The sequence below is a fragment of the Prosopis cineraria genome, unplaced genomic scaffold, assembly GCF_029017545.1.
Source record: "Prosopis cineraria cultivar Desert tree isolate PC_DT_omini unplaced genomic scaffold, ASM2901754v1 PC1227, whole genome shotgun sequence".
Taxonomy (NCBI): Eukaryota; Viridiplantae; Streptophyta; class Magnoliopsida; order Fabales; family Fabaceae; genus Prosopis; species Prosopis cineraria.
This window is the reverse complement of record NW_026556552.1, coordinates 3476-29675: the sequence shown is the minus strand read 5'-3', so window position 1 is coordinate 29675 and position 26200 is coordinate 3476. Positions and strand designations below refer to the sequence as shown.

The window sequence follows — 26200 nt, the reverse complement described above, 5'->3', positions numbered from 1 at the left end:
CTAATTGGAGCATTAGCAGCTGGAATATGTGATTTAGTTACTTTTTTTGGGTCAATAAATGCATCTGGCAATTGATTCGCTAAATTTTGTGAATGAATTATCTTTTAAACTTCTAGTTCATATTACTTTATACGAGGATCAAGATGAGATAATAATAATTCATTCTAACTAATTTCCTTTTCTAGCTACTTATTTTCTCCCCTTAATGTTAGGAAAACTGATTCATCAAAATGATAATCAGTAAATCAAACAGTAAATAAATCTCCTGTTGATGGTTCTAAATATTTAATTATAGATGGAGATTCATATCCAACATATATTCCTATCCTTCTTTGAGGACCCATCTTAGTACGTTATGGTGGAACAATTGGAACATATATTGCACATCTAAAAATTCTTAGATGGGAAATAGTAGGTTCCTAACTAAAAACCAATTTTAAAGGAGAGCTCTTAAGATAATTTGTTGGCCTTATATGAATTAATGATGCTGCATGTAAAATTGCATGCCCCCAAGTAGAAATTGCGAGATTCGACCGCATAAGTAATGGTCATGCAATTAATTGTAAGCATTTAATCAATGATTCTGCAAGTCCATTTTGTGTATGAATATGTGCTACAGGATGTTCAATATCATTCCAAGAGACATGCAATATTCATTAAAAACTTGTGAAGTAAATTCACTAGCATTATCTAAACATATTTTCTTAATAGGATAATTAGAAAAGTGTGCTTTTAATCTAATAAGTTGAACAAACAATCCCACAAATGCCAAGTTACAAGAAGATAACAACCAAACATGCAACCATTTTGTTGATGCATCAATTAAAATCATAAAGTACTTGAATGGTCCGCATGATGGGAATATAGGCTCACAAATATCACCTTGTATGCGTTCTAGAAATGTAAGAGACTCACTTTTTATTTTTGTTAGTGATGGTCGAATAATTAACTTTCCTTTAAAACATGTAGCGCAAGAAAAATCATAGGATTGTGGAATCTATTGACCTTTCAATGAATGTCCCCATGATTTTTCGATTATCCTTCGCATCATAATTGACCCGAGATGGCCTAACGGTCATGCCAAACATTGGATTTATTTGTAAACTTTTGGTTTGCAATAGCATGTATTTCAATTGTATTAATAAATGTGTAATACAAGCCAAAGGAAAATATCGATAATTTTTCTAGTGTGAACTTTTTACCAGAAATTAAATTCGTAATAATAAAATATTCTTTATTTTCTTTATTTGCTGTCTCAATATGGTATCCATTTTTGTGGATATCCTTAAAACTCAATAAATTTCTACTAGACTTAGTATAATCAAATGCACCATCAATGTGTAATTTAGTTCTTCCAAGCAATAATATATTAGCTCTTCCAGAGCCATCAATCATGTTTATACTTTCGGATATAGTTTGAACATTAGCTTCTTGCATTACCAAAGAAGAAAAATATTTTTTATTTTTGAGTATTGTATGAGTTGTTGCACTATCAACGAGACATATATCTCCATTATTGTCATTGGTATCAATCAGATGAATACTCATTCTTCATTAAAAAAACATAAAAATATATAATTAAAACATGGAATACAAAAACTTTATTCATTGAAAAACAACAACATCATAAGTAAATTCTCTAAAAAAAATTAGTAAATTCTTTATTCCAATGCAAGAAAATTAAAATGACATTTAACTATAAAATTTAACAACATTAATATCTAAGAAATTTATTTCTGAACATTTCCATCTCCAATCAGGTGATCAATTCTTCCATTAGGATCGGCAAAAAAATCAAAAACATCTAAATAAGTAACATCCATGTCACCATAATCAGAATCACCTTCTTCAGAAGCAAAATGTGCTTTTATCTTTGCCTTTGTTTTTACTTTTACTTTCAAGTGATTCTTGGTAAAGATCAATCGAATGTTTTAGAGTACGAAAGGTATGTGACCAATGAACTTTACCACCACGACGGTAGCATAAATTTTTAGTATTATATTATTATTATTATTATTATTATTATTATTATTATCCCCACTTATTCCTTTATTGTGTTTCTCTTCATTATTTGTCCACTTCTGGTGGAAAGATGTACTACCACGACCACGACCATGGCTACAGCCACGCCACAACCTCATCCATTGCTATGGCCATGACCACGACCATAACCCTGAGCTGATTCATTTGGCACTGCATTCACTTCAAGGAATGGGGTAGAACTAGTTAGATGAGATTCAAGATTTTTCATTAAAAGCTCGTTATTTTATTCAGCCACAAAAAGATAAGAAATCAATTCAGAATATTTTTTAAAACCTTTTTCATTATATTGCTACTGCAAGAGTACATTGGATACATGAAATGTGGAGAATGTTTTTTCAAACATATCATCATCAGTGACTTCTTCTTCACATAATTTTAGTTGAAAACTGATTTTAAAAATTACAAAGTTATATTCACTCAGATTTAAAATCTTGCAAATATAAATGCATCCAATTATAATGAGCTTTTGTAAGAATTACAATTTTTTGATTGTCATACTTTTCTTTTAAACTGTTCCAAAGAACAAGAGGGTCTTTTATAATTAAATACTTAGTTTTCAACCCTTCATATAAATGGTGACGAAGAAAGATAATGGTCTTGGCCTTAATTTGATTGGATGCTTGATTATCATTCTTGATTGTGTCTCTAAGGCCATTGACAAATAGATAGATTTCCAAATCTAGTATCCAAGATAGATAATTTTTTCTAGTAATGTCAAGAGCCACAAACTCAAGTTTCGAAAGATTTGACATATAAATACTATAATAAAAATATGATAAGAATTAGATGATATTCAAGATTAAACAAGATTAAAAGGATCAAATGGTTAGACAATAGATCAAATCATATATGAACATAAAAATTACCTTGCAATGAGAAACCTTGCTACAAAACCTATAAATTACTAGAGTTTTCATGCTGATAACGTGTTATGAAATTAACAATTACAAAATGAAGATATTGAGAGAAGAAATAGAGACAAGAGAATGAGAGAATTTCTTATGAATTATTATATCCTTTAATACAAATTACATATCCTATTTATAGGCATAGTCTTACACATCAAAAGTTACACAAATGACAAAAGAAAATAAAGGGCAATCAATTCTTATGATAGTGGGAGTTTCATAGGAAGGCAATCAACTCTCATGATGGTGAGAGTTTCATGAGAGAAGATGAAGATGAAGGGGTAATGAAAATGAACATCCACTATCCTTGTAATATTCATAACATTAGGCTTTTATAGTTGCTCTGTGCATTCTATCTCTTACTCTGCCCATTGTGGGACTCTTAGCAGTCACAAGCATTGAAGCACATGTAGCTAGCTCCCTTCGCAATCAGATTTCTATTAATCTTTTGCCAAAGTCTTAAACTTACATTATTATAAAATTGAATATCAAATATCACACTTCTACATCAAAATTATTTGATGAATTTATATCTTCTCATATTATGGAATGGCAAGAATTATGAAACGTCAAGGAGCATGTGGATCTCTTTGCTCTGTTTTTCAGGATTGATTGTTAATGATGTTGTCCTTTCTTTCACACACTAAAGTTCTGGTGGTAGGAATCACTAACATTCAATTTAGTGTATAAAGGTTTTCAGGACCACTATTTTCTTGGCACATCAAAGAGAGAAGACCAGCAAAAAGGCTTAAACATCAAAATCCCCGGAAGGGCATCTCTAAGATCAAGATAGATTGAAAGTTGAAGCCGAGTGAAACAAAGAAAACGTTTCAATGGCAACGTCTAAATCATACATCTCATGCATTGTAGAAAACTAGTACCGTGAATCAAATATAACAGCTATTTTAAAATAAGTGATATTATCATCTATATCAATTTTTACCACAAAATATTTCATGGATATATTCTTTTTATTATCTTATATATAGAAGTATCAATTAAAGTTAGCCCTTAAAGGGCCATAGCCTAAATGGACTGGCCTTATAAAGCTCAATTATATCTTATTACTCTATTTGGTTAACCTGTCCTTAGTCCTTAAGGCCTTGGCCCTATAGTTTTTTTATTTTTTAATTTAAAAATTTTAAAAACATATTTAAAATTTCAAAAAGTTATTATACATAACATTAAATCTATAAAAATAAATTTAAATCTAATAACAAACAATAATACAAAATTAACATCAATAACAATCAAACTTTGCTACCTTTATTAGCAAAATTTTGATGATTTTTATTATCATCAATATCAATATAATTTTATTCTTCTCTTTGTGGAGCCCCAATAGTGGTAAAAATATTAAACTTTTCATATATTCCTTCTTCATCCCTCTGAAATGAGACCAAGGTTTTAAAATTAGAGTAGTATTTAATTTTTTAATATTAAAATTTAAAAAAATATAAAAGGATTTAAAATGGCTGACCTTAACCTTAAATAGCTGGCTCTTTCATTTTAGGACTTAAAAGGATCCAAATTATTATTTTACACTTTAAAGTAGCAGCTCAAACCTAAATTTTTTCAGGCTTAAAAGAGCCAAGCCCGTCGACTCTACTTATATGTAGTAGAGATGTTTAGATATCATTAATAATGTCAATTATACAAAAGTAAAATATAACAAAATGATAAAAATATAGGTTATAAATAGACACAATGTGAATAGAGTTGGAAAAACGGGCTTTAAAGTCAAAATTAGTTAGGATTGGGCCATTGATTTAGATGTTAGAATTGAATTTCAAACATAAAAGAGCCAACCTTAATTGATCTAAAAATAAAAGGGTTAGCCCTTTCAAATTGTATTATTATTTTTTGAATGTTAAGTAAGAAAAAATCATGATGATGATGATGATGTTGCTGATGATGCTACCAATGTCAAGTCTTTATTGATATTGATATGATACTTAGATGTTTAGGCTTAATATCTTTGATGTTTAGGTGCCTAAGCTTAATATCTTTGTTGATGATACTTGGGTGATGTTTAATACTGTGTTACATATTTGTCGTGGATTTAATTCAATCTATTTTTCTAGACTTAATGTTATCTATAATAGTTTTTTTATAGTATAAGGAGGAAGCTTCATAAGATCCATGACAGTTTTTTTGGATCATAAATGTGTGTATTTGATATTTAAATTAAAAAAAATACATTAGTGCCTAAGCACATAGGCCAAGCCCTTTAGCCTTAAGGATGCTAAGGTCAAGCTTTGAAAAACACTAACCTTAATGTATTTTTAGACCTTTTGGGCTTAGCTGTTTTAGCCACTGACCTTAATTTCAAATTCCAAAAGTGAAGTTAATTAAAAAAAATTTATAATTTTTCAAATTAAATTATCAAATACTTCCCTATAAACAACATTTAAAATTTTAACAGTGAAAAGTGACTATATATCCTTATCAAGAATCAATATTTTTAAACATTTTTGGCTTCAAACATAAGAAACAACAATATATAGTTGGTTGTAGGTGAAAACATGACAAGGCAGGCACAATCTAATAACATATGTCCATTTACTTCTTCAATCATAGTCAACATATGTAAGAGCTAATATAGCTTTACCTAAAATATAAAGAATTATAAACATTGTTATATAAATTTGGAAATATTGAATCAACAATGAATTTTATTGAGTAATTTGAAGCATTCAATAACAAATCAATTGAGATCTCAATATCCACATATTTAGAGTTGGGAAAATAAATTGAGACCATTTAAACCCATTTAAATGGAAAGTTGGGCTTGATATTTAGGCATGTTAATAGGTAATTGGGCTTAAACAAGCTATCTCTAACTTGCTTAAATGGAGAGTTGATTGGTTTAAAGCGATATAGATATATATATATATATATATAAAATTCACTAATATTTAATAAATAAGGAGGAAAGGATTTGAATATGAAAAAAGAGTAAAAATGTTGGGAATCTAAATAAAAAAGAAAATCTTGATATTTTTATCACTGAAAAGTTAACTCATAGTGAAGCACAATCAAATATTTCATCATGATGCTGCTACTAATGTTTAGATATTATTGTTTTTTTTTAATGTTTAGAAAAAGACTTGTTTGGTTTTATTTTTTGAAATCCAAAACTGAAGACATTATTGATATATATATATATATATATATCATCCCAAACTTAACTTGAAACCTAAATATTGCATTTTATATATATAAATAATAAATTATCCTAAATCTAATTCCAAAACTAAATCCAAAACAAAGAATTACAAAAAAAATTCAAAACACAAAATTACAACATTAAAAAAAGAACATGTGACATGATTGTGTAGCCTATTATCCTACTTTCACACACACACAATATATATATATATATATATATATTGAATTAGAAGAGGTTACAAATACACAAAAGGTACACAGTTAAGTAGGATCTAAAGAGGATCTTCTCTCATCAGATATGTTAGGTTGATGTTGAACAGATCTTGGATTATATCGATTAACTCTATGTTTAGGAAAACTAATTTCTGTGCTCATCTTCTAGCTAGAAATGCTGGGGAGGTGTTAGGTTATATATATATATATATATATATAGTGATAATAAGGTTGAGATTTGAGAGGGTGAAGAGTTGAAAGCAGTATATAGTTATATAACAACTTTAAATTAATTAATTATTAAACTAAAGGCGGGAAAAAATATTATCACTTGCTCCCCTTGATCGGATATGATCACTAGCCCCCCTTGATCGGCCATGGCCCTCGAGCATTTAATTACTGTTGGCCTGTGACCTTATATATATCTATATCATGCCTAGCTGTTGCTTACTAATGAATTGTGAAGTCATTACAAGGGTGTAACTTTTTTTTTTTCAAGAAAATGATTTGTTAAAGATATTAATTGAATCTACATATTTTTTGCATAAAATGAAAGGAAATTTTACATGAAATATTTTAAGTCCATGTTGCTTAAGTCACCCTCTGTAATTCAATCGAGGCTACTTTTTCATTTAATATAATTATCCGATATTCGGTTTTAATATGTTATAACATTTGTGTATTGTTAGACTCAAGTAATAATGGCTTCTAAAATTTTATTTATATCCTTCTGTACAGGGAGAGGATATTTTTTTGTTTTATTTATAAGTTATATTTCTATTTTTTTATCATAAATTTCTTCTTCTTCCAGCATCAAATGTTGATGAAAAAAATATGTTAGTAAAGTATATACTCAACACATATAAAAATATAAGAAAAATTTTTAAAATAAAATGTTAAACAGTATAAGAAATTTTGAATTTTTCAAGGTGTAATTAATGAGGTTTTTCCAAAAATAATCTTAATTAAAAAGTGTAATTAATAAAATTTTTAATTAAACCACCATATTAAATAAGGATATGAAAGAATGTGTAAGTTTATAGATGATTAACTAAATTAATAGGGGTGTAATTCAATTAAAAATGTCCTATAACATTAAACATGAAGAGTAATGAATTTTAAGACTTTTTTTTTTTAAATTCAACAAAACATGTTAGAAGTCAAATTTTAACAAGATCTTATAGTTTGTTGTAAGCCAAATACTGCAAACACTTGGCTCCGCAGCTAAATCCGGTGGGTTCATCGTGACAAGTGCATCCGAAATTGCTTCCATTATCGTTTTCACTTCTTGTTTGAGACGCTAACCAACAAGAGGAAGCAAGTGACTGACAATGAAGGAATTGGAAAGCAAAAAAGAAGACATGATGATGGGACTGCGAAGGAGTCAAAAAGTGTTAGACGAGGGTAAGAGACAAGCATGCCTAGCACTTCCTCTCTTCTCGGTGGGTCTCTTACAGTACAGTTTGCAAACCATCTCTGTCATTTTTGTCGGTCAACTTGGTACCTTCCCTCTCTCTGCTGCTTCCATGGCCACTTCCTTCGCTTCTGTCACAGGCTTCTCCTTGCTGGTACGTCATGCTTATCAAACTTCATCGCCATATAGATAAAATTAGGCCAATGTGGATTGCCCAAAGAAATGAGTATTATGTGTGACGATACTTTTCTAATCAATTCTTTGTTTCAAATCACTTTCGTTACTTGTTGACTCAATTTGTGACTAATTGAACAGATGGGATTAGCAAGTGCTCTGGACACCTTTTGCGGTCAATCATATGGAGCGGGACAGTTCCATATGCTCGGAATACACTTGCAGAGGTCCGTGTTTGTCCTTTCACTGAGCAGTGTACTGCTTGCAATAATCTGGGCAAACACAGAACCAATTCTTGTGGCTATGAAGCAAGACAAACTCATATCAAAAGAAGCAGGATCATATGCCTATTGCATGATCCCAAGCCTCTTCGCATTTGGTCCTCTTCAGTGCATTATGAAATTCTTGCAAACCCAGAACATTGTCCTCCCCATGCTGCTAACTTCTGCAATTGCAGCTCTGTTTCACATCATCTTTTGTTGGGTTTTGGTGTTCAAATCTGGGCTTGGGAGTAAAGGAGCAGCCATAGCGATTTCTCTGTCTTATTGGGTAAATGTGGTGTTAATGGCACTGTATGTGAGGTTCTCTTCTTCCTGCAAACTTTCATGGACTGGTTTCTCAAAGAAGGCTCTCAACAATGTCCTTGACTTCCTTAAACTTGCCGCTCCTTCTGCTATTATGCTCTGGTATTTGTTTCAAGTCATCATTTAAGATTTTAAGACTTGGGATTGTAATTGAGTATAACCATCTGTTGGTGTTGATCTGTGTTTATGAACTTAGCACAGCTTGAAAATGTGGACGTTTGAGCTGATGGTCCTCTTGTCAGGCCTTCTTCCTAATCCAACCCTACAGACTTCTGTGCTTTCAATATGGTCAGTGAATTACCAAACTTTATTTTCACCGTCTCTTTTCCACTAACCATGATATACGTGCATGAGAAGTTTCTGATTTACCATTGCAGCCTCAATTTGTTTGGTGTAGCTTGGATGATCCCCTTTGGATTCAGTGCTGCAGTAAGGTGATGATTATCTCCAGTAACAAATTATTCAACCCTAGTTTAGAGTCTAGATATAAAGACCAATTCTGTGAGCTGAAAATTTGAAACCTTGTGTATGACAGCACACGAGCGTCAAATGAACTAGGGGCTGGGAATGCAGAAGCTGCAAATTTAGCAGTTCTGGTGGTGTTAGGCATAGCCTTAAGCGAGGGTACGTTATTACTTGTACTGATGATTCTGCTTCGGAATCTGTTGGGACGAGTTTACAGCGATGACAAAGAAGTAGTGAGACGTGTGGCCTCCATGATGCCAGTTTTGGCCATTTCTAGCTTCCTTGATGGGGTCCAAAGTGCTCTTTCAGGTCAATCTCACATCTTTAAACTAGTGAAAGTTGATGTGAATTTGAGTGAGAATATATATGATTTGGTTGGTGCTTGGTCAGGAATTGTGAGGGGGTGTGGATGGCAGAAGATTGGAGCGTATGTGAACCTGGCATCCTTTTATGTTGCCGGCGTACCTTGTGCGGTTATATTAGCTTTCGTTGTGCGCATGAATGCCAAGGTCAAACTAGCTTTACACACAAATACTATCATTTGTTTGTTGTTCTGTTGGAAAATGCAAACAAATGCATTCATTTGTGGTGGCTGAAACAGGGGCTGTGGTTGGGGATCGTGGTTGCTTTAACACTGCAGGTGGTATTTTTCATTGTGATTACAGTTCGCGCTGATTGGGAGAAAGAAGTAAGGCAAAGAGTTTCACTGTTTATATTCTATAATCTGTAATCTGTGTGTGTGTGTAAGATTTAGCTTATTTTTTCACCATGAATGACAGGCAAAGGAAGCTCGGAGTAGAGTAGAGTGTTCAACTATATCCCTCACGGGCACTGCACCAAGTGATCAAATATTACCATCTTAAGAACATGCACCATAAATCTAATATCTACTCTATAATCTTGTTGGGTCAACATCGAGTACATTGAATTTGATTTTACCTCATATTGTATCAAGGTTTTTAATAATTATAAAAATTCAGATGTTTAGTTGATTCCCTTCATTAAAGTCTAGTTATAATTTTTGCATGTCATCATGAAAATATATTAAAATATTCATTATATTTTTTAAAAAAAATTATCATTTAAATTTGAGATTCTGAAATTCGTAAGACAAACGAAAAAAGAATTGAGGAAAAGAAAATTAGAAATGGTTGAAAAGAATTGAAGGCGTGGAAGAAGTATTAGCTGATAGAGGCTTATGATATAATATATTCTCACGTTTCATTACGCCATAAATTAATTAGGCGAAATTCTAAAAGAACGTTAATCAATATTTTATTAAAATCCTAACCAATTAATTAATTTTTAAATAGAAGCAAAATTTTAGAATGATAACCATTTTAAATTGAAAAAAATACTAAAAATAAGGAAGCAAAATTACTTTCGAATGGTAAGTAATTTATCATAATAAAAAATAAATATAAATGAAGAGGAAAAAAAGAGAGAATGTTGGGTGTTAACTTCTCTCTCTCTCTCTGTTTCCACTTGTTTACCGGATACAGAACATCCGAATATTCAAACAGTCAAACTGCGGCTTTCGACACGGCCCAAGTCCTTTTCACCTTCTTTGGCCCAGCAGTTGAAATTGAAATCTGAAATAAACCTCGGTGCAATTTAATGTTGAAAGCCCAAACACCGAAAGAACGAATATCACTGGAAATCCACTCACTCTGAATATAATAACAAATACGAGACAAAATCTTTAACACTTGGGCTTGATGGGGCGCGCCAGGCCCTTGCAGTAGTGCAACACATGGGCGACGCTCGAGAATCCCAGTAGCAAGCTACTGTAATGGACTCTTCCCTCTAAAAATTAATTTAATATCATGTGGGCCATTGGCCCACGTATCAGATATTAAACTGATAAGAACAGATACTACACTTGATCTTAGCCAAAAGGCCGAGAAAGGTATGCCTTGTAACAAGTCCAAGCTCGTGTATTATAGTTGCCCCATGCCTTGCTGCCTCTTACTCTGCTCGGTGTGGGATTCTTAGCAGTCGCAAGCAGGGAACCACATTTGTATACTGACTTGTATATATAGATATGAATGAACTGCTCCAACAGAAACTTCTGTTATCTGTGTCGTTATGAGTTATCTTTTTTCACTTCTTGCGACTCACAATCAATGAAGAAATCGGAAACCTAAAAAGAAGACATGATGACGAGACTGCGAAGAAGTCATAGAGTAATAGAAGAAGGTAAGAGACAAGTGTGCCTAGCGCTTCCTCTCTTCTCAGTTGGTCTCTTACAGTACAGTTTGCAAACCATCTCTGCTTTATTTGTTGGTCATCTTGGTACCCTCCCTCTCTCTGCTGCTTCCATGGCCACCTCCTTCGCTTCGGTCACTGGCTTCAACTTGCTGGTAAGCACATGCCCTCTCACTTTTTTCCCATCAAATAACGCCATGATTATCAAACTTCTTCATCATATACTTCTTATCTTCAATATCCAACTATATAGTAATTCTCGGTTGTCCAATGAGTTTGTTCATCAGTAATCTTATTCTACTCGATTCATTTCTTGAAAAATTCTTAATGTTAAAGGACAAATTTCAAAGATCAAATAATTAAGTGCCTGTTTGGATTTCCCAGAAAATTAATTATTTTGGCTAAAATTATGGTTTGTAAAAAAAAAATACCAAACACCCCCCTTTATAATCGATTGTTTAGTTATAATCACATTTTACTTGAAGCTGGCAGCACTTGCTTATCAATTTTAATATTTACAATTACCAGCATTTATTGATTGTCAGAATGTTGACTTGCCAAATATACCCCTCTCAAATGCCCATCCCTCATATTCTTTCTCCATTCTCATTGGTGCTTCTTGTGTGCTCCTGCCTCACTACTCCTCCATCCATCTCCTCCCTTACCAAATATATATATTGTTACACAAATTAAGTTGTTAATATTACCTTAAAACATAATTTAAATTTCCAATTAATTAGTATATAATTATATGTTAAATAATTATATAAATATTAAATGAATCACTATTATACATATTTTATTTGTTGAGTAGAGTTCAATAACTTTAATAATATTATATACAATTTTATTAATATTTACATTTTAAAAAGAAATAATTTACATACTTAAAATTGATTTTGACTAAAATTATTCAAATATTTTCAATCTTATCAAAATTAATTTCATAAAATAATATCCAAACATCACCATGTTACAATGTAATTAATTATAATCAAAATCAATCATATTAATTAATTTTTTTTATAATCAGTTATATCCAACTGAAATTCAAACAAGATATTTAAAGAACAAAATGCACATTTCTCCTGAATTTTGAGTTTTGAAAAATCTTGAACGGAAGGTTTTCACTGATCTTTGAGCGAGGTTGGCAAGCGACTGATCCAAGGGTCGTTGGTTTCGAATAATAATATTCTAGAGAATATGATAGGACGGCTTCATGTCCCGATGTTGTCAATACGTTTTTGTTTGTTTTGTTTCAATGCTGCCTATGTTGTTAAATGTAAACACATGTTCCTGTCTTTTTCCTTGTGTGGCCCATGAGAAACAACAACGATTTACACATGATGTAGTTCTCATCTTTCTAAATTGCCAACACAATACATGAGTACATCGTTTTTTCAATAATATTCTGAATTTCCAATGTCTTTTGACTGTTTGCAGAATTTATTTAATATTTTCAAACCTATGGATAAATGAAAACTCGATTTGTCATTTCATACTTAGATTAGAATGTCATTTTGATGGGCCCCATGGCACAGGTGACATAACATTAATGGCAACGAAGCCTGAGGATGGTAATCATGAGCATGGTGACATAGAAGGAGCCCAATACTTCCAATCCAACGTACCTAAAGACCCATTGCAACATATTGGAGGTCCAATGACAAGAGCCCGAACCAAAGCTATGAAGCAAGCCTTGTTCAGTCTTGTGCAAGAAGTTCAAGAGCTTGGAGAGCATTGGGGCACTCCCCTCAAGTCCAAAGGAGAGCATCTATATGTGTATAATGTATTTAAGATCCAAACTCATGAAGAGTCAAGCCCAAGAGATGCAGACCTTAGCCCAATGCAAGGAAGACTACAAGTTGAGCCTCTTGCATGCAAGGAGACATGAAACCCTAGTAAAGAAGTCAAGAGTGGCGTGATTTCAAATCCTTTATGATCCCTTGATTGTCTCCTAAATTATTTCCTATTTTAATGGTCCTTTGATTTGATTTTCTATTTTGAGTCTAGTCAAAGGTTAGAATTAATTATAATATTAATTTCTAAATTTTGTAATCCCATAATTTTAGGATCACATCTCCTAAATTATGTGGCTAAATATTTTATCATTATTTCTCCTTTTAGTATTAGGAAATTAGGGTTTTAATTTTAGGAAATATTTTTTCTATAAGCCTATATAAATTAGGCATGCTCCCTATTGTAAACAACACAGAAGTTGAATGAAATTATTCATTTTAGAGTTTATAACTCTTGTGAGCCTTAGTGCTTTGTGGTGGTATCCCGTGTGAGAAACCGACGTGATCAAGAGCGTGATCAACTCTTGTGGTGTCTTCGAAGGTTGAGGTTCCTAGAGGCAGGTGCTCTAGAGGATCTTCTCCTTGATCATTATCCTATTGTTTACTTCATACCTTTCTTTATTTCCGTCATAAATTTCGTCCCTTTCTTTTTTTGTTCTTGTGTTTTTGTTGTTTCAGGGTTCTGTCCCTAAACTAGCACGATTCTGCTTCCGCGTCCCTATCAGATTGGCATCAGAGCTTTGGTTGCTAGTTTTGGTTTAAATTCTTGTCCTTCCTTCTTCTTTTTCATCTTGAGTTATTTTTTTTTGTGATCATCTCTTATCTACCCCATCTACTTCTATCTTTTGGTTTTTCTCTTCTTCATCTTTGTGACTTTTTATCTTATGTGAGTTTTCATTTTATTAGCCTTCTAAAAAAAAAAGAAAAAAAAATACCTAGAAATTCGTGCAAAAAAAAAGGCAAAAAAAAAAGTGTTAGTGTGTTGAGAAAAAAAAAAGAGAAAAAAAAATCCGAAAATTCAAAAAAAAATTTACAAAAAAATATATTGCTGTGAGTTATGACTGTAGAAAAAGGCTATTCTTGAACTCCAAGTCACCAAGAGGTTACTTAAAGAGAAAAGTCAACTTGGGTGATAAGAAAGTCTTTTACGTTGATCACTTTCTTATTTTTTATTTTTGGTAGCACTTTTCAAATTCTCTACTCTCTTATTTGCTATTTGTGCTACTCTCTTATTTTATTTAGTTTTTTTTTTATTTTTGTCTTTGAGTATTTGACTCTTTGACTTTTATTTCTTTCTTTCTTATTTTTTGTTGTCACGTGTGGTTTTTCCTTTAACAAGCTTAATTTTATTTGAAAATTTTGCTTTCCTATTTGTTTCAAAATTGCAAAAAAAAAAAATCCTCTTTTCACCTTGTGCTTGTTTTCTAGTTTCCTTAATTTAGAAGATATTCACTTGATTGTTCCTTAGTTTCTTGATTTGTGGGTTTCACCATTGGATTCTATCCACAAGCTTAGTGAGTGGTAAAAGGCAAGTGTGTTTTTCATTATTAAAAAAAAAAAAAAGCCATTACTTTTTTTTTTGTGAACACGAGTGACTTTATCTTGAGAGTAAACACGTGAGTTTGTGTGTGTGAGGACCTATTTTTATCTTATATGGTTTCTAGTGCTTCTGTGAACATGAGTAACAAGGATGAATCCCCTAGTATTGATATGAACTCTGTTTTAGAACTTATCAAAACACAGTTGCAGCAGTTTCGCTTGGAACTTGATCATAGGTTCCATAAAGAGGATAAAGATGAGCCGGAGACTTCCTCTTCTAAAGGAAAGAAGCATAAGATCCCCAGCGATGATGAGGAGTATGAAGAACCCCCTTCTCCTAAGGGAAAGAAATCCTCAAAGCGTGGTGTTGACTTACCGGACCAAAAAGTAAAGTATCCTTCATTCAAGGGTAGTAACAATCCAGAAAAATACCTTGATTGGGAAATGAAGATGGACCAAATCTTCATGACTCTTGATTTGTCTGAGTCAAGGAAGGTAAAAACTGCTTCTTTGAATTTCACTGACTATGCTGTTTATTGGTGGCAAGATTTACAGTACAAAAGAAGCCAACTTGGGAAAAAGCCTATTAAAACGTGGGAGAAGCTTAAAAGGTACTTGAGAAAGGCTTATGTCCCCAGCTACTACTATACAGAGCTGAATAGAAAATTGAGAATGTTTTCTCAAGGATCTATGACAGTGGAGGAGTATGTGCACGAGTTGAATATCTTGAAGTTTCGTGCAAACATTCAAGAAAATGAACGTGAAGCAATGTCAAGAATTATGGATGGCTTGAGGCCAGAGTTGAGAGATAAGCTTGACTTGTACACTTTTGTGGACAAGGAAGAGCTCATACACAAGGCTATAAAGTTGGAGCAGAGAAATAAGAACAAACGTTCCAAGTCCTCTTGGAAAGACTCCAAGACAACTTCCAAATGGAAGGATTCCAAAGCCAAAGATACATCCCAGGCCAAGGAAGAAATAAAGACCAAGTATGAGGGTAAAACTTCTAACCCTAAACCTTCTTCTTATTCATCTAACACTTCTCCTATTAAGTGTTTCAAATGTCATGGTGTGGGCCACATGGCGAGAGATTGTAGCAATAAAAGGGTTATGATCTTGAGAGATGATGGTGGCTATGATAGTGTGCATGAAAGTGATAAAGATGATGCTGATAATGTTGATGATGATTCTACCTCCCATGAATCAAATGATGAGCTTGAATGCAATGGTGTAGTTGACTCTATCTTGGTGGCAAGAAGAGCTCTCAATATTCAACCAAAGGAGGATGATGAACATGAGCAACGCGAGCATATTTTTCACACTAGATGCTTCATCAAAGAGAAAGTGTGTAGCATGGTAATTGATGGTGGTAGTTGCACTAACGTCGCTAGCACTTTACTTGTAGATAAATTATCTTTACCTTTAATTCCACACCCTAAGCCCTACAAATTGCAATGGTTGAATGATTCTGCTGAAATTAGGGTTTCTAAGCAAGTGTTGATTACTTTCTCTGTTGGAGTTTATACTTGTGATGTATTATGTGATGTAGCCCCTATGCTTGCTGGACACTTGTTATTAGGTAGGCCTTGGCAGTTTGATAGTAAGGCTACTCATGATGGTTTTAGAAATTGTTACAAGGTGCCTTTTAAAGGCAAGACTGTTGTATTAAATCCTCTTAGGCCCATCCAAGCCTATGAAGATCAACTAAAGATTACTCAAGATTACAAGCAAAGGAGAGATCTCCTTGATTGTGGCATGAGTGAGAGAGAAAAGAAAGAGAGTATTACTTTACTTGAAAATCAATCAAAAGAGAGGAAAAAGAGTGGTGAGAAGGTGAGAAAAGAAAAAATAGAATGGTGGGAGTGAAGGAAAATAGTGAAAAAAAAATATTATTGTGTGGGAAAAGTAAGATTCAAGAGGCTTTGATGAGTGAGCAAGCTCTTATTGTAATTCCCAAGAATATTTATTTTTCTACTAATACTTTTGACCCCACTTTGCCTTCTAGTGTTGTCTCTTTGTTGCAGGATTATAGAGATCTATTCCCTGATGAAATTCCTGATGGACTTCCTCCCTTAAGAGGAATTGAGCATAGGATAGATTTCTTGCCTGGAGCTGCTATTCCAAACAAGCCTGCTTATAGGGCTAACCCTGAAGAGACTAAGGAGATCCAGCGCCAAGTAGAGGAATTGATGATGAAAGGCTTTGTGCGTGAGAGCCTTAGCCCTTGTGCTGTCCCTGTATCTTGGTGCCAAAAAAAGACGGATCTTGGAGGATGTGTGTTGATTGTAGAGCAATCAACAAAATCACTGTAAAGTATCGTTACCCTATCCCTAGACTTGATGATATGCTTGATGAATTACATGGTGCTTCTATCTTTTCTAAAATTGATCTTAGAAGTGGTTATCATCAAATTCGTATGAAAGAGGGTGATGAATGGAAAACTGCCTTTAAAACTAAATTTGGATTATACGAATGGTTAGTTATGCCTTTTGGTTTGACTAATGCTCCTAGCACTTTTATGGCATTAATGAATCATGTTTTTAGAAAGTTTATAGGCAAGTTTGTTGTGGTTTACTTTGATGATATTTTGATTTATAGTAAATCTTTGACTGATCATATGAATCATCTTAAAAATGTGTTTGACATCTTGAGGGAATATAAATTATATGCTAATTTTCAAAAGTGTTTCTTTTGTATGGACTCTGTTATCTTTTTGGGATTTGTTGTTGGATCACAGGGAATTCGTGTAGATGAGGAGAAAGTTAAGGCTATTCGTGAATGGCCAACCCCTAAGAATGCAAGTGAAGTGAGAAGCTTCCATGGCTTAGCAAGCTTCTATAGGAGATTTGTTAGGGATTTCTCTAGCATTGCTGCCCCTCTTAATGAACTTGTTAAGAAGAATGCGACCTTTAAATGGGATAAAACACAAGAAAGGGCCTTCCAAACCCTAAAGGATAAATTGACTAATGCCCCTTTACTTGTTTTGCCTAATTTCTCTAAAGCATTTGAAATTCAATGTGATGCTTCTTGGTATTGGTATAGGTGCTGTTTTAATGCAGGATTCTAAGCCCATAGCTTACTTCAGTGAAAAGCTTCACGGCGCAGCTTTGAATTATTCCACCTATGACAAAGAGCTTTATGCTCTAAAGAGGGCCTTAGAAACATGGCAACATTATTTATGGCCCAAGGAATTCATCATTCATTCTGATCATGAAAGTTTAAAATTTCTCAAGTCTCAAGGTAAGTTAAACAAGAGACATGCTCGCTGGATGGAATTTATTGAAACCTTTCCTTATGTGATTAAGCATAAGCAAGGTAAAGAAAATATCGTTGCTGATGCCTTATCTCGAAGGTATACATTACTTTCCTATTTGCATGCTCAATTACTTGGTTTTGAGATTCTAAAAGATCTTTATAAAACTGATCCTGATTTTGAAAATATTTGGAAATCTTGTGAAAATCATGGATCTGGTGATTTCTTTAAATTTGATGGATTTCTTTTTAAGAAAAATAAATTATGCATTCCTATTTGTTCTATGCGTGAGTTGCTTACTAAGGAAGCACATAGTGGTGGTTTGATGGGACACTTTGGTGTAGATAAAACTTTGGCTATTTTGTCTGATCATTTCTTTTGGCCTCACATGCGGAAAGATGTCATATCTGTTTGTGATAAATGCATTAAATGTAGACAGGCAAAATCTAAGATCCAACCTCATGGACTTTACTCTCCTTTACCCGTCCCCTCTCACCCTTGGGAACATATCTCTATGGATTTTGTAATTGGATTGCCTAAATCTTCTGCAGGCAAAGATTCCATATTTGTTGTTGTTGATAGGTTCTCTAAGATGGCACACTTTATTGCTTGTGCTAAGACTAATGATGCTGTTAACATTGCTGACTTATTCTTTAAAGAGATTGTTCGTTTGCATGGTTTACCTAAGACTATTGTGAGTGACAGAGATGTGAAGTTTCTTAGTCATTTCTGGCGTACCCTATGGCATAAATTAGGGACTAAGTTACTTTTTTCCACTACTGCCCATCCACAAACTGATGGTCAAACTGAGGTAGTTAACAGAACTATGACTACATTATTAAGAGCAATAATTCAGAAGAATTTGAAGAATTGGGTGAATTGTTTACCTCATATTGAATTTGCTTACAACAGGGCTGTTCATTCTTCTACTTCTTATTCTCCATTTGAAATTGTTTATGGTTTCAATCCATTATCTCCTATTGATATTTTACCTTTGCCTTTCTCTGAGCATGCTAACACTGATGGCAAGGAAAAAGCTAAGTTTGTGCAGGACTTACATGCTAAGGTTAAAGCAAATATAGAGCGAAAGAATGAGCAATATGCCAAGCAAGCTAATAAAGGCAGGAGACGTGTGATCTTTGAGCCTGGAGATTGGGTTTGGTTACATTTAAGGAAAGAGAGATTTCCTAATCAAAGGAAGTCCAAACTTCAAGCTCGAGGAGATGGACCTTTTCAAGTTTTGGAAAGAATTAATGATAATGCTTACAAGATTGATTTGCCTAGCTCTTATGGCAATGTTAGTGCCACATTTAATGTTTCTGATTTATCTTTATATGATTCTGCAGATTCGAGGACGAATCCTTTCCAACTGGGAGGGAATGATGGGCCCCATGGCACAGGTGACATAACATTAATGGCAACGAAGCCTGAGGATGGTAATCATGAGCATGGTGACATAGAAGGAGCCCAATACTTCCAATCCAACGTACCTAAAGACCCATTGCAACATATTGGAGGTCCAATGACAAGAGCCCGAACCAAAGCCATGAAGCAAGCCTTGTTCAGTCTTGTGCAAGAAGTTCAAGAGCTTGGAGAGCATTGGGGCACTCCCCTCAAGTCCAAAGGAGAGCATCTATATGTGTATAATGTATTTAAGATCCAAACTCATGAAGAGTCAAGCCCAAGAGATGCAGACCTTAGCCCAATGCAAGGAAGACTACAAGTTGAGCCTCTTGCATGCAAGGAGACATGAAACCCTAGTAAAGAAGTCAAGAGTGGCGTGATTTCAAATCCTTTATGATCCCTTGATTGTCTCCTAAATTATTTCCTATTTTAATGGTCCTTTGATTTGATTTTCTATTTTGAGTCTAGTCAAAGGTTAGAATTAATTATAATATTAATTTCTAAATTTTGTAATCCCATAATTTTAGGATCACATCTCCTAAATTATGTGGCTAAATATTTTATCATTATTTCTCCTTTTAGTATTAGGAAATTAGGGTTTTAATTTTAGGAAATATTTTTTCTATAAGCCTATATAAATTAGGCATGCTCCCTATTGTAAACAACACAGAAGTTGAATGAAATTATTCATTTTAGAGTTTATAACTCTTGTGAGCCTTAGTGCTTTGTGGTGGTATCCCGTGTGAGAAACCGACGTGATCAAGAGCGTGATCAACTCTTGTGGTGTCTTCGAAGGTTGAGGTTCCTAGAGGCAGGTGCTCTAGAGGATCTTCTCCTTGATCATTATCCTATTGTTTACTTCATACCTTTCTTTATTTCCGTCATAAATTTCGTCCCTTTCTTTTTTTGTTCTTGTGTTTTTGTTGTTTCAGGGTTCTGTCCCTAAACTAGCACGATTCTGCTTCCGCGTCCCTATCACATTTTGTTGAGAAATAAAGAAAAATTAATGTTAAAAATGGGTGTCTATATATGATTATTGATTAAAATTTATACTTGAAACGTAATGTCTGACGCCCCCACCCCCCAAAAAAAAAAGAAAAAAAAAACATAATGTCTAAATTATATTACTCAAGCAAGTTCTACACATCATAGACTCCAACCCAAAGAAAAAAACACAAGGGGAAAAATAATCTTTACCACTCAAATGAACCGGTCTCCTTAAAATTGACAGTGCCAATTTTTTAGAAAAAGTTAAGAGAATCCAACGTAGTTTCTTTTCTTTCTTTCTTTCTTTCTTTCTTCCAATTACATGTGCTACTTGTTGATTTGATTTATGACTAATTGAACAGATGGGATTGGCAAGTGCACTGGACACCTTTTGCGGTCAATCATATGGAGCAGGACAACACCATATGCTCGGCATACACATGCAAAGATCCACGTTGGTTCTTTCACTAAGCAGTGTACTCCTTGCAATAATCTGGGCAAACACAGAACCAATTCTTGTGGCTATGAAGCAAGACAAACTCATATCAAAAGAAGCAGGATCATATGCCCATTGCATGATCCCAAGCCTCTTCGCATTTGGTCCTCTTCAGTGCATTATGAAATTCTTGCAAACCCAGAACATTGTCCTCCCCATGCTGCTAACTTCTGCAATTGCAGCTCTGTTTCACATCATCCTTTGTGGGGTTTTGGTGTTCAAATCTGGGCTTGGGAGTAAAGGAGCAGCCATAGCGATTTCTCTGTCTTATTGGGTAAATGTGGTGTTAATGGCACTGTATGTGAGGTTCTCTTCTTCCTGCAAACTTTCATGGACTGGTTTCTCAAAGAAGGCTCTCAACAATGTCCTTGACTTCCTTAAACTTGCTGTTCCTTCTGCTATTATGCTCTGGTATCTGTTTGAAGTCATAGTTAAGATTGTAACTGTGTATAATAATCTGGTGGCAGTTGATCTTTGTCTTTTTGAACTTGTACAGCTTGAAAGTGTGGACGTTTGAGCTGATGATCCTCTTGTCAGGCCTTCTTCCTAATCCAACCCTACAAACCTCTGTTCTTTCAATATGGTCAGTTAATTAACAAACTTTAATTTCACCACCTTTTTCCCCAAACCGTGATGAGTACGAGAAGTTTCTGATTTACAATTGCAGCCTCAATATGTTTTGTATAGCTTGGATGATCCCATTTGGATTCAGTGCTGCAGTAAGGTGACGATTGTCTCCATTAACAAATTATTCACCCCTAGTTTATTTTATGAAGATCAATTCTATGATGGTGAAAATGTGAAACCTTGTAAATGACAGCACAAGAGTGTCAAATGAACTAGGGGCAGGAAATGCAAAAGCTGCAAGTTTAGCAGTTTGGGTGGTGTTAGGCATAGCCTTAAGTGAGGGTACGTTATTACTTATAGTGATGATTCTGCTTCGAAATCACCTGGGACAAGTTTATAGCGATGACAAAGAAGTAGTGAGACAAGTGGCCTTCATGATACCAGTTTTGGCCATATCTAGCTTCCTTGATGGAATCCAAAGCGCTCTTTCAGGTCACTCTCAATTTCTCATAAGTCATATCTAAATTTCTTATAAGCACAACTCAAACTTGAAGGTGATGTAAATTTGAGTGAGTATGATCTGCATATATGTTCAGGAATCGTGAGAGGATGTGGATGGCAGAAGATTGGAGCGTATGTGAACTTGGGATCCTTTTACCTTGCCGGCGTTCCTTGTGCTGTTATATTAGCTTTCGTTGCTCACATGAATGCCAAGGTGAAAAACTCGCATGGCATTCTTGGATCTGAAATTTTGTTACACACAGATACTGTTATTTATTTATTGTGAAATAGGGGCTGTGGTTGGGGATCGTGGTTGCTTTTGCACTGCAAGTGGCATTTTTCCTGATCATTACAGTTGGCACTGATTGGGAGAAAGAAGTAAGGCAAAGAGTTCCATGGTTTTATATTTGGGAAAATATCTTTTATTCAACTTTTCCGCTTTTATCGATCCAGTTTTATATTTTAACTCCTTGTCCTTATAGCGTTGTTGACTCGATATAAACCCAATCCCGATATTTCTTAATTCACTAAAGAGTAGTTGTACTGCATCAAAATTAAAGAACTAAATCGATTATTGAAAAAACAAAATTCAAGAGCTAAAAGTCATATTATCCTTTATATATTTCAAGCATACATTGCTTCCGTAAGGTAAGGGCTTTGTTTTTCTTTTTCTTTTTTTTTTTTTTCCTGCAGGCAAAAGAGGCTCAGGGTAGAGTGGAGAGTTCAAGTATCTACTTCACAAGTACTGCACCAAGTGATCAAATATTACCATCTCAAGAACATGCAGCATGAATCCACTGTAGTCTTGCTAGTCAAGGTCTACTGTTTTGAATTTAGTTTTACCACATTATCAAGATGTAACGAGAAAAATAGTAAAATAATAATATTATTCAAGGGAATGATTTGAAGTACAAAATCATACTAGTAGAACAAAGAAAGGGACCTGTAGAAATAAAGGGACATCATTGAAACTCTGAACTCACCAGCCTAAACCCTAAACAAAAATCTAAATCTAAAATTAACCAACGCCTAAAACTACTTTAGTACTCACAGGAAAAAAAAAACTAAACTAAAACAAAAATATAAGGGAATCATCAAAAGTGGTCAATCACTTTGGGAAATCAAAAGCTGAGACTGAATGTGGAGGGAGCGTGACAGTTGTGTCCTTTCCAGCATTATCCAGTGGACTCTGTACTGGAACAACCTACAAAGAGACAAAAGAAATACATGGAATACATTACAAATGAGCTCTACAAACTTTAATATAAAAGAAATAAATATAAGAAGATGCAAGATATATACACACACACCTTTGTAGGCTCTTTAAAGGAATTCTCATCCAGTGCATTAGCAGATGTGATCACTGTCTTCGTTGCTCCTGATAGTTTCACATTTGTGCCCAATCCATTGAGAGTGATCTTAAGAGTTGCAGGATTCTCATTGAAGTTAACAACCTGCAAAAATGATTTGAATTACAAATGAGAAAGACACAAAATTGGCATAATTTGATTATGTTTTCACTTGAATTTATTTAAGCACCTTCACTCTTATGTAACTCTTCTTGTTGGTTGAATTTGTGAACATAATTGCAGACGCAAGGATTGAAGGAGGAGCTTCAAGTGTAGAGTTCAAATATGTTGCTCCGCTTGACTCTATGAAAAGCTTTTGCAAATAATAGCTTGGAGTTGCATAACTCTGATGCGAGTCAAATACAATAGCATCGGGCATCCACCTCCTATCATGTGTATTAACAAACAATGGTGCATAGCTCACCAATTCAACCACATCACTGTTTGGGAAAAGAAACAAAAATGATCAAAGAGTAATTAATTAAATGACTAGACATGAAAATTGATGACTAAGAGATGAGAAACCTGTTCTTCTCCAATCCCATAAGGAATCCAGCTTCACCCAATGCAGCTAAGAGGGTTCCGTTATTTTTTGCGGCATCACCCTCTTGAACAGCATATTCACTAACAAAAGCCTTAGGACCGGAACGAGGTATCTTATCAAACTTGGTATAGTTTTTGAACATAGTTGTAGAATCTTTATATATGTGGAAGTCATATAATTCTGCCGGGTGGTCCAAAGGTTTTGCAGTAGCATCGCAGTTTGATATAATTTGCATATCTGGATATGCACGTTTTATGGCAGCGTAGAACTTAAGATAGTTCCCATGGTAGTTAGGCATACCACAATTCTCGTTTCCAATAGCAACATACTGTAAGTCAAAGGGTTCAGGGTGACCTAAAGAAGCTCTTATTTTGCCCCATCTTGATGTGGCAGGACCTCTTGTAAATTCAATACCATCAAGAGCTTCCTATATAACAATTAACACAAGGTAAATTGAAAAGACTCAAAGAAAATGACGACTAACTAATAAGAAGGGCGTGTAAAACATAAAGAGTTTAAATTATACCTGAATCATAGGACCAATTCCCGTGGTATTGACTGAGTCGTGAAAGCTAATACCAGTGTTAAATACCCATATTGGGGCTGCGCCAAGATCCTCTGCCAACTGTTCCATTAATGGATATTTTTAATAATTAGTATATGATGACAAAATTAAGCGTAAATATTGAGAATCAAAACGAACTAACCTGAAGAAATTCTAAATAACCAAATCCATCATCAACCCAATAACCCCATGCATCATTGAAGTGACCGGGTCTCTTCTCCCATGGTCCAATGGTGTACTTCCACCTGAATGCATTTCTCATATAACTTCCTTCAACATAACAGCCACCTGATCATTCCATCCAATGAAGTTAGATTATGATTGAAAAAAAATAAATTTTTTAATAAATAACTTCAACCATTTCATATATGCTTACCAGGAAATCTGAGAAATTTTGGTTTCAAATCAGCCACCTTTTGAAAAAGGTCATTTCTAAAACCATGTCCCTGGTTAAAAATCCAAAATATAAAACATGTTAAAAAAATGGATTTTAATATGCTGATAATATAACACAGTAATTGATCAATTATTTGAAGACCTTGTATGTGTCCATAGGCATTGCTGATACTTGATCCAACCAAATAGTTCCTTTCTGGGTCGTCGTCAATTGAAGGCTTGCATTGACATCTGATGCTGTCGCTTCAAGAATAGTCTCAAACTTTTTCCATGTTTTCACATAACTTGCATAAGCCCTAAGAAAAAAGTAGAACCATTCAGTCAACTAATTTGTTTAAAAAAAAAAAAAGAGTACACAAATTAATAGGAAGTAATTAATAATATAATAGAATGTATATATGTATAATAAATAAATAGATAATATAATTATACTTGATGTTATGTGAAGCCAACTCTTTTCCATTTTCTCCTGTAAATGCCACTTTCAAATTAATTGGTCCTAAGGCACGAAGATAGAATATAATTCTATATTTCTTCCCTTGCTCAATATTCTGAAGGAAAAAAAAAACAGAGAGAACACGAAATTAAATGTTATATAGAACAATTAAGTATCATAGTGAAAGTAATATTATACCGTGGAAATTAAAATGTTAGATATACAAAGACTCACCATGCCCCAAAAACCAGGGTTGGAAAGGCCAACACCATTAGGACATTTTGAAGGTGAAGGACAGAGAATATCCAATCTGACAGCAACTTTGTTCATAGGAAACAAAGACGTAGCTTCAGTTTCAACATAAATGTTTGATTCATCCCCTATTATTGACCATGGAAAGATGCCTGCTGGAAGTTGTGAACCTTGTTCTTCAAAACCTAAACACACAACAACAAAAGCAACATGCTTTTCTTAATTCTATATAAAAAGAAAAAAACTTAATGTAATATTTAGTAAGCAGAAAAATGTTTTTTAGAAAGGAAATGACAAATGCACTTATCATTTCTTTTTCAAAAAAACACTTTTTTAGTGTATCAAACAAGCAGTATAGATAGGAGATTATCAAAATGGTCTTTACCTCTGTTGCTGACTAGCTCAGCCCACAATCCACCAGCGCCAGCGTGATTAATTTCCTACAAAATAGGTAATTGATGATTAGTTATTCTAGAATCATATATGTGAAAAGCTGTATATAAGTTTACAGATTGAACAAAATATTTACCTCAAAGAATACTCCAAAAAAGTTTTTGGAAATTGGCCTTCCAGTACCAACGTTCACAACTAATGTGGAAGTATCATTTCCAGCTGCAAAACTTTGAAATATAAGAGAAACAAATAGAACTATACACAATAGAGCTCTGAAAGAAGGCATATTCTTAAACCTCAAACTAATGTGATCTAATAGTTGGCATGCTACATATTTATAGCTACTAGTGGATATAATTTACATTTACATTATGTTATTTATCATAAGATATTATCAACGAGATTGTCGAAAAGAAATATTAACAACTAGATATTAAGTGTAAAGCAATATCAATCCTTTTTCAGGCAAAAAAAAAATAACAATACAAATTATTGATTTTCTAAACGCATACAAATTAAAATACTTAAATGAATAAAAA

General features: G+C 33.8%; 3 protein-coding genes and 1 non-coding gene across 4 annotated transcripts; 2 read left to right on the top strand and 2 right to left on the bottom strand.

Moving 5' to 3' along the window:
* The first annotated feature begins 3208 nt into the window (after window positions 1-3208).
* LOC129299608 (protein DETOXIFICATION 16-like) lies at window positions 3209-9835 on the top strand. The gene is made up of 10 exons (XM_054938087.1): window positions 3209-3260; window positions 7560-7612; window positions 7673-7903; window positions 8065-8609; window positions 8709-8795; window positions 8885-8941; window positions 9043-9281; window positions 9363-9481; window positions 9574-9660; window positions 9752-9835. Exons 1-10 carry the CDS (start codon window positions 3209-3211, stop codon window positions 9833-9835), a joined length of 1554 nt encoding a protein of 517 aa, XP_054794062.1.
* Window positions 9836-10690: 855 nt separating this feature from the next.
* LOC129299609 (U2 spliceosomal RNA) lies at window positions 10691-10885 on the bottom strand. Its single transcript, XR_008590599.1, has one exon. It is a non-coding gene; the product is annotated as a U2 spliceosomal RNA (small nuclear RNA).
* A 246-nt stretch (window positions 10886-11131) lies between these two features.
* LOC129299607 (protein DETOXIFICATION 16-like) lies at window positions 11132-22518 on the top strand. Its single transcript, XM_054938086.1, has 8 exons — window positions 11132-11335; window positions 20525-21069; window positions 21155-21241; window positions 21326-21382; window positions 21479-21717; window positions 21822-21940; window positions 22018-22104; window positions 22420-22518. The coding sequence occupies exons 1-8, from the start codon at window positions 11132-11134 to the stop codon at window positions 22516-22518; spliced, it is 1437 nt and encodes a 478-aa protein (XP_054794061.1).
* A 153-nt stretch (window positions 22519-22671) lies between these two features.
* LOC129299606 (alpha-L-arabinofuranosidase 1-like) lies at window positions 22672-25947 on the bottom strand. Its single transcript, XM_054938085.1, has 12 exons — window positions 25798-25947; window positions 25654-25708; window positions 25251-25453; window positions 25013-25131; window positions 24723-24876; window positions 24561-24630; window positions 24327-24472; window positions 24146-24244; window positions 23601-24046; window positions 23266-23515; window positions 23037-23180; window positions 22672-22930 (listed from the first exon to the last, which is right to left on the bottom strand). The coding sequence occupies exons 1-12, from the start codon at window positions 25945-25947 to the stop codon at window positions 22835-22837; spliced, it is 1932 nt and encodes a 643-aa protein (XP_054794060.1). The 3' UTR covers window positions 22672-22834.
* Between the last annotated feature and the right edge of the window lie 253 nt (window positions 25948-26200).

What these genes read in the sequence shown, in the direction of transcription:
- LOC129299608 (XM_054938087.1), top strand. Translation starts at nt 3,209, where the DNA reads ATGAGAGAAGATGAAGATGAAGGGGTAATGAAAATGAACATCCACTAT. An exon ending in CCGAAATTGCTTCCATTATC is followed by an intron (nt 7,613 to 7,672) that starts GTTTTCACTTCT and finishes CTGACAATGAAG; the next exon opens with GAATTGGAAAGCAAAAAAGA. An exon ending in GGATTCAGTGCTGCAGTAAG is followed by an intron (nt 8,942 to 9,042) that starts GTGATGATTATC and finishes TGTGTATGACAG; the next exon opens with CACACGAGCGTCAAATGAAC.
- LOC129299607 (XM_054938086.1), top strand. Translation starts at nt 11,132, where the DNA reads ATGACGAGACTGCGAAGAAGTCATAGAGTAATAGAAGAAGGTAAGAGA. An exon ending in CCTTCTGCTATTATGCTCTG is followed by an intron (nt 21,070 to 21,154) that starts GTATCTGTTTGA and finishes GAACTTGTACAG; the next exon opens with CTTGAAAGTGTGGACGTTTG. An exon ending in GCACTGATTGGGAGAAAGAA is followed by an intron (nt 22,105 to 22,419) that starts GTAAGGCAAAGA and finishes TTTTTCCTGCAG; the next exon opens with GCAAAAGAGGCTCAGGGTAG.
- LOC129299606 (XM_054938085.1), bottom strand. Translation starts at nt 25,947, where the DNA reads ATGCCTTCTTTCAGAGCTCTATTGTGTATAGTTCTATTTGTTTCTCTT. An exon ending in TGAGCTAGTCAGCAACAGAG is followed by an intron (nt 25,454 to 25,653) that starts GTAAAGACCATT and finishes TTGTGTGTTTAG; the next exon opens with GTTTTGAAGAACAAGGTTCA. An exon ending in ATGGGATTGGAGAAGAACAG is followed by an intron (nt 23,516 to 23,600) that starts GTTTCTCATCTC and finishes TTTCCCAAACAG; the next exon opens with TGATGTGGTTGAATTGGTGA.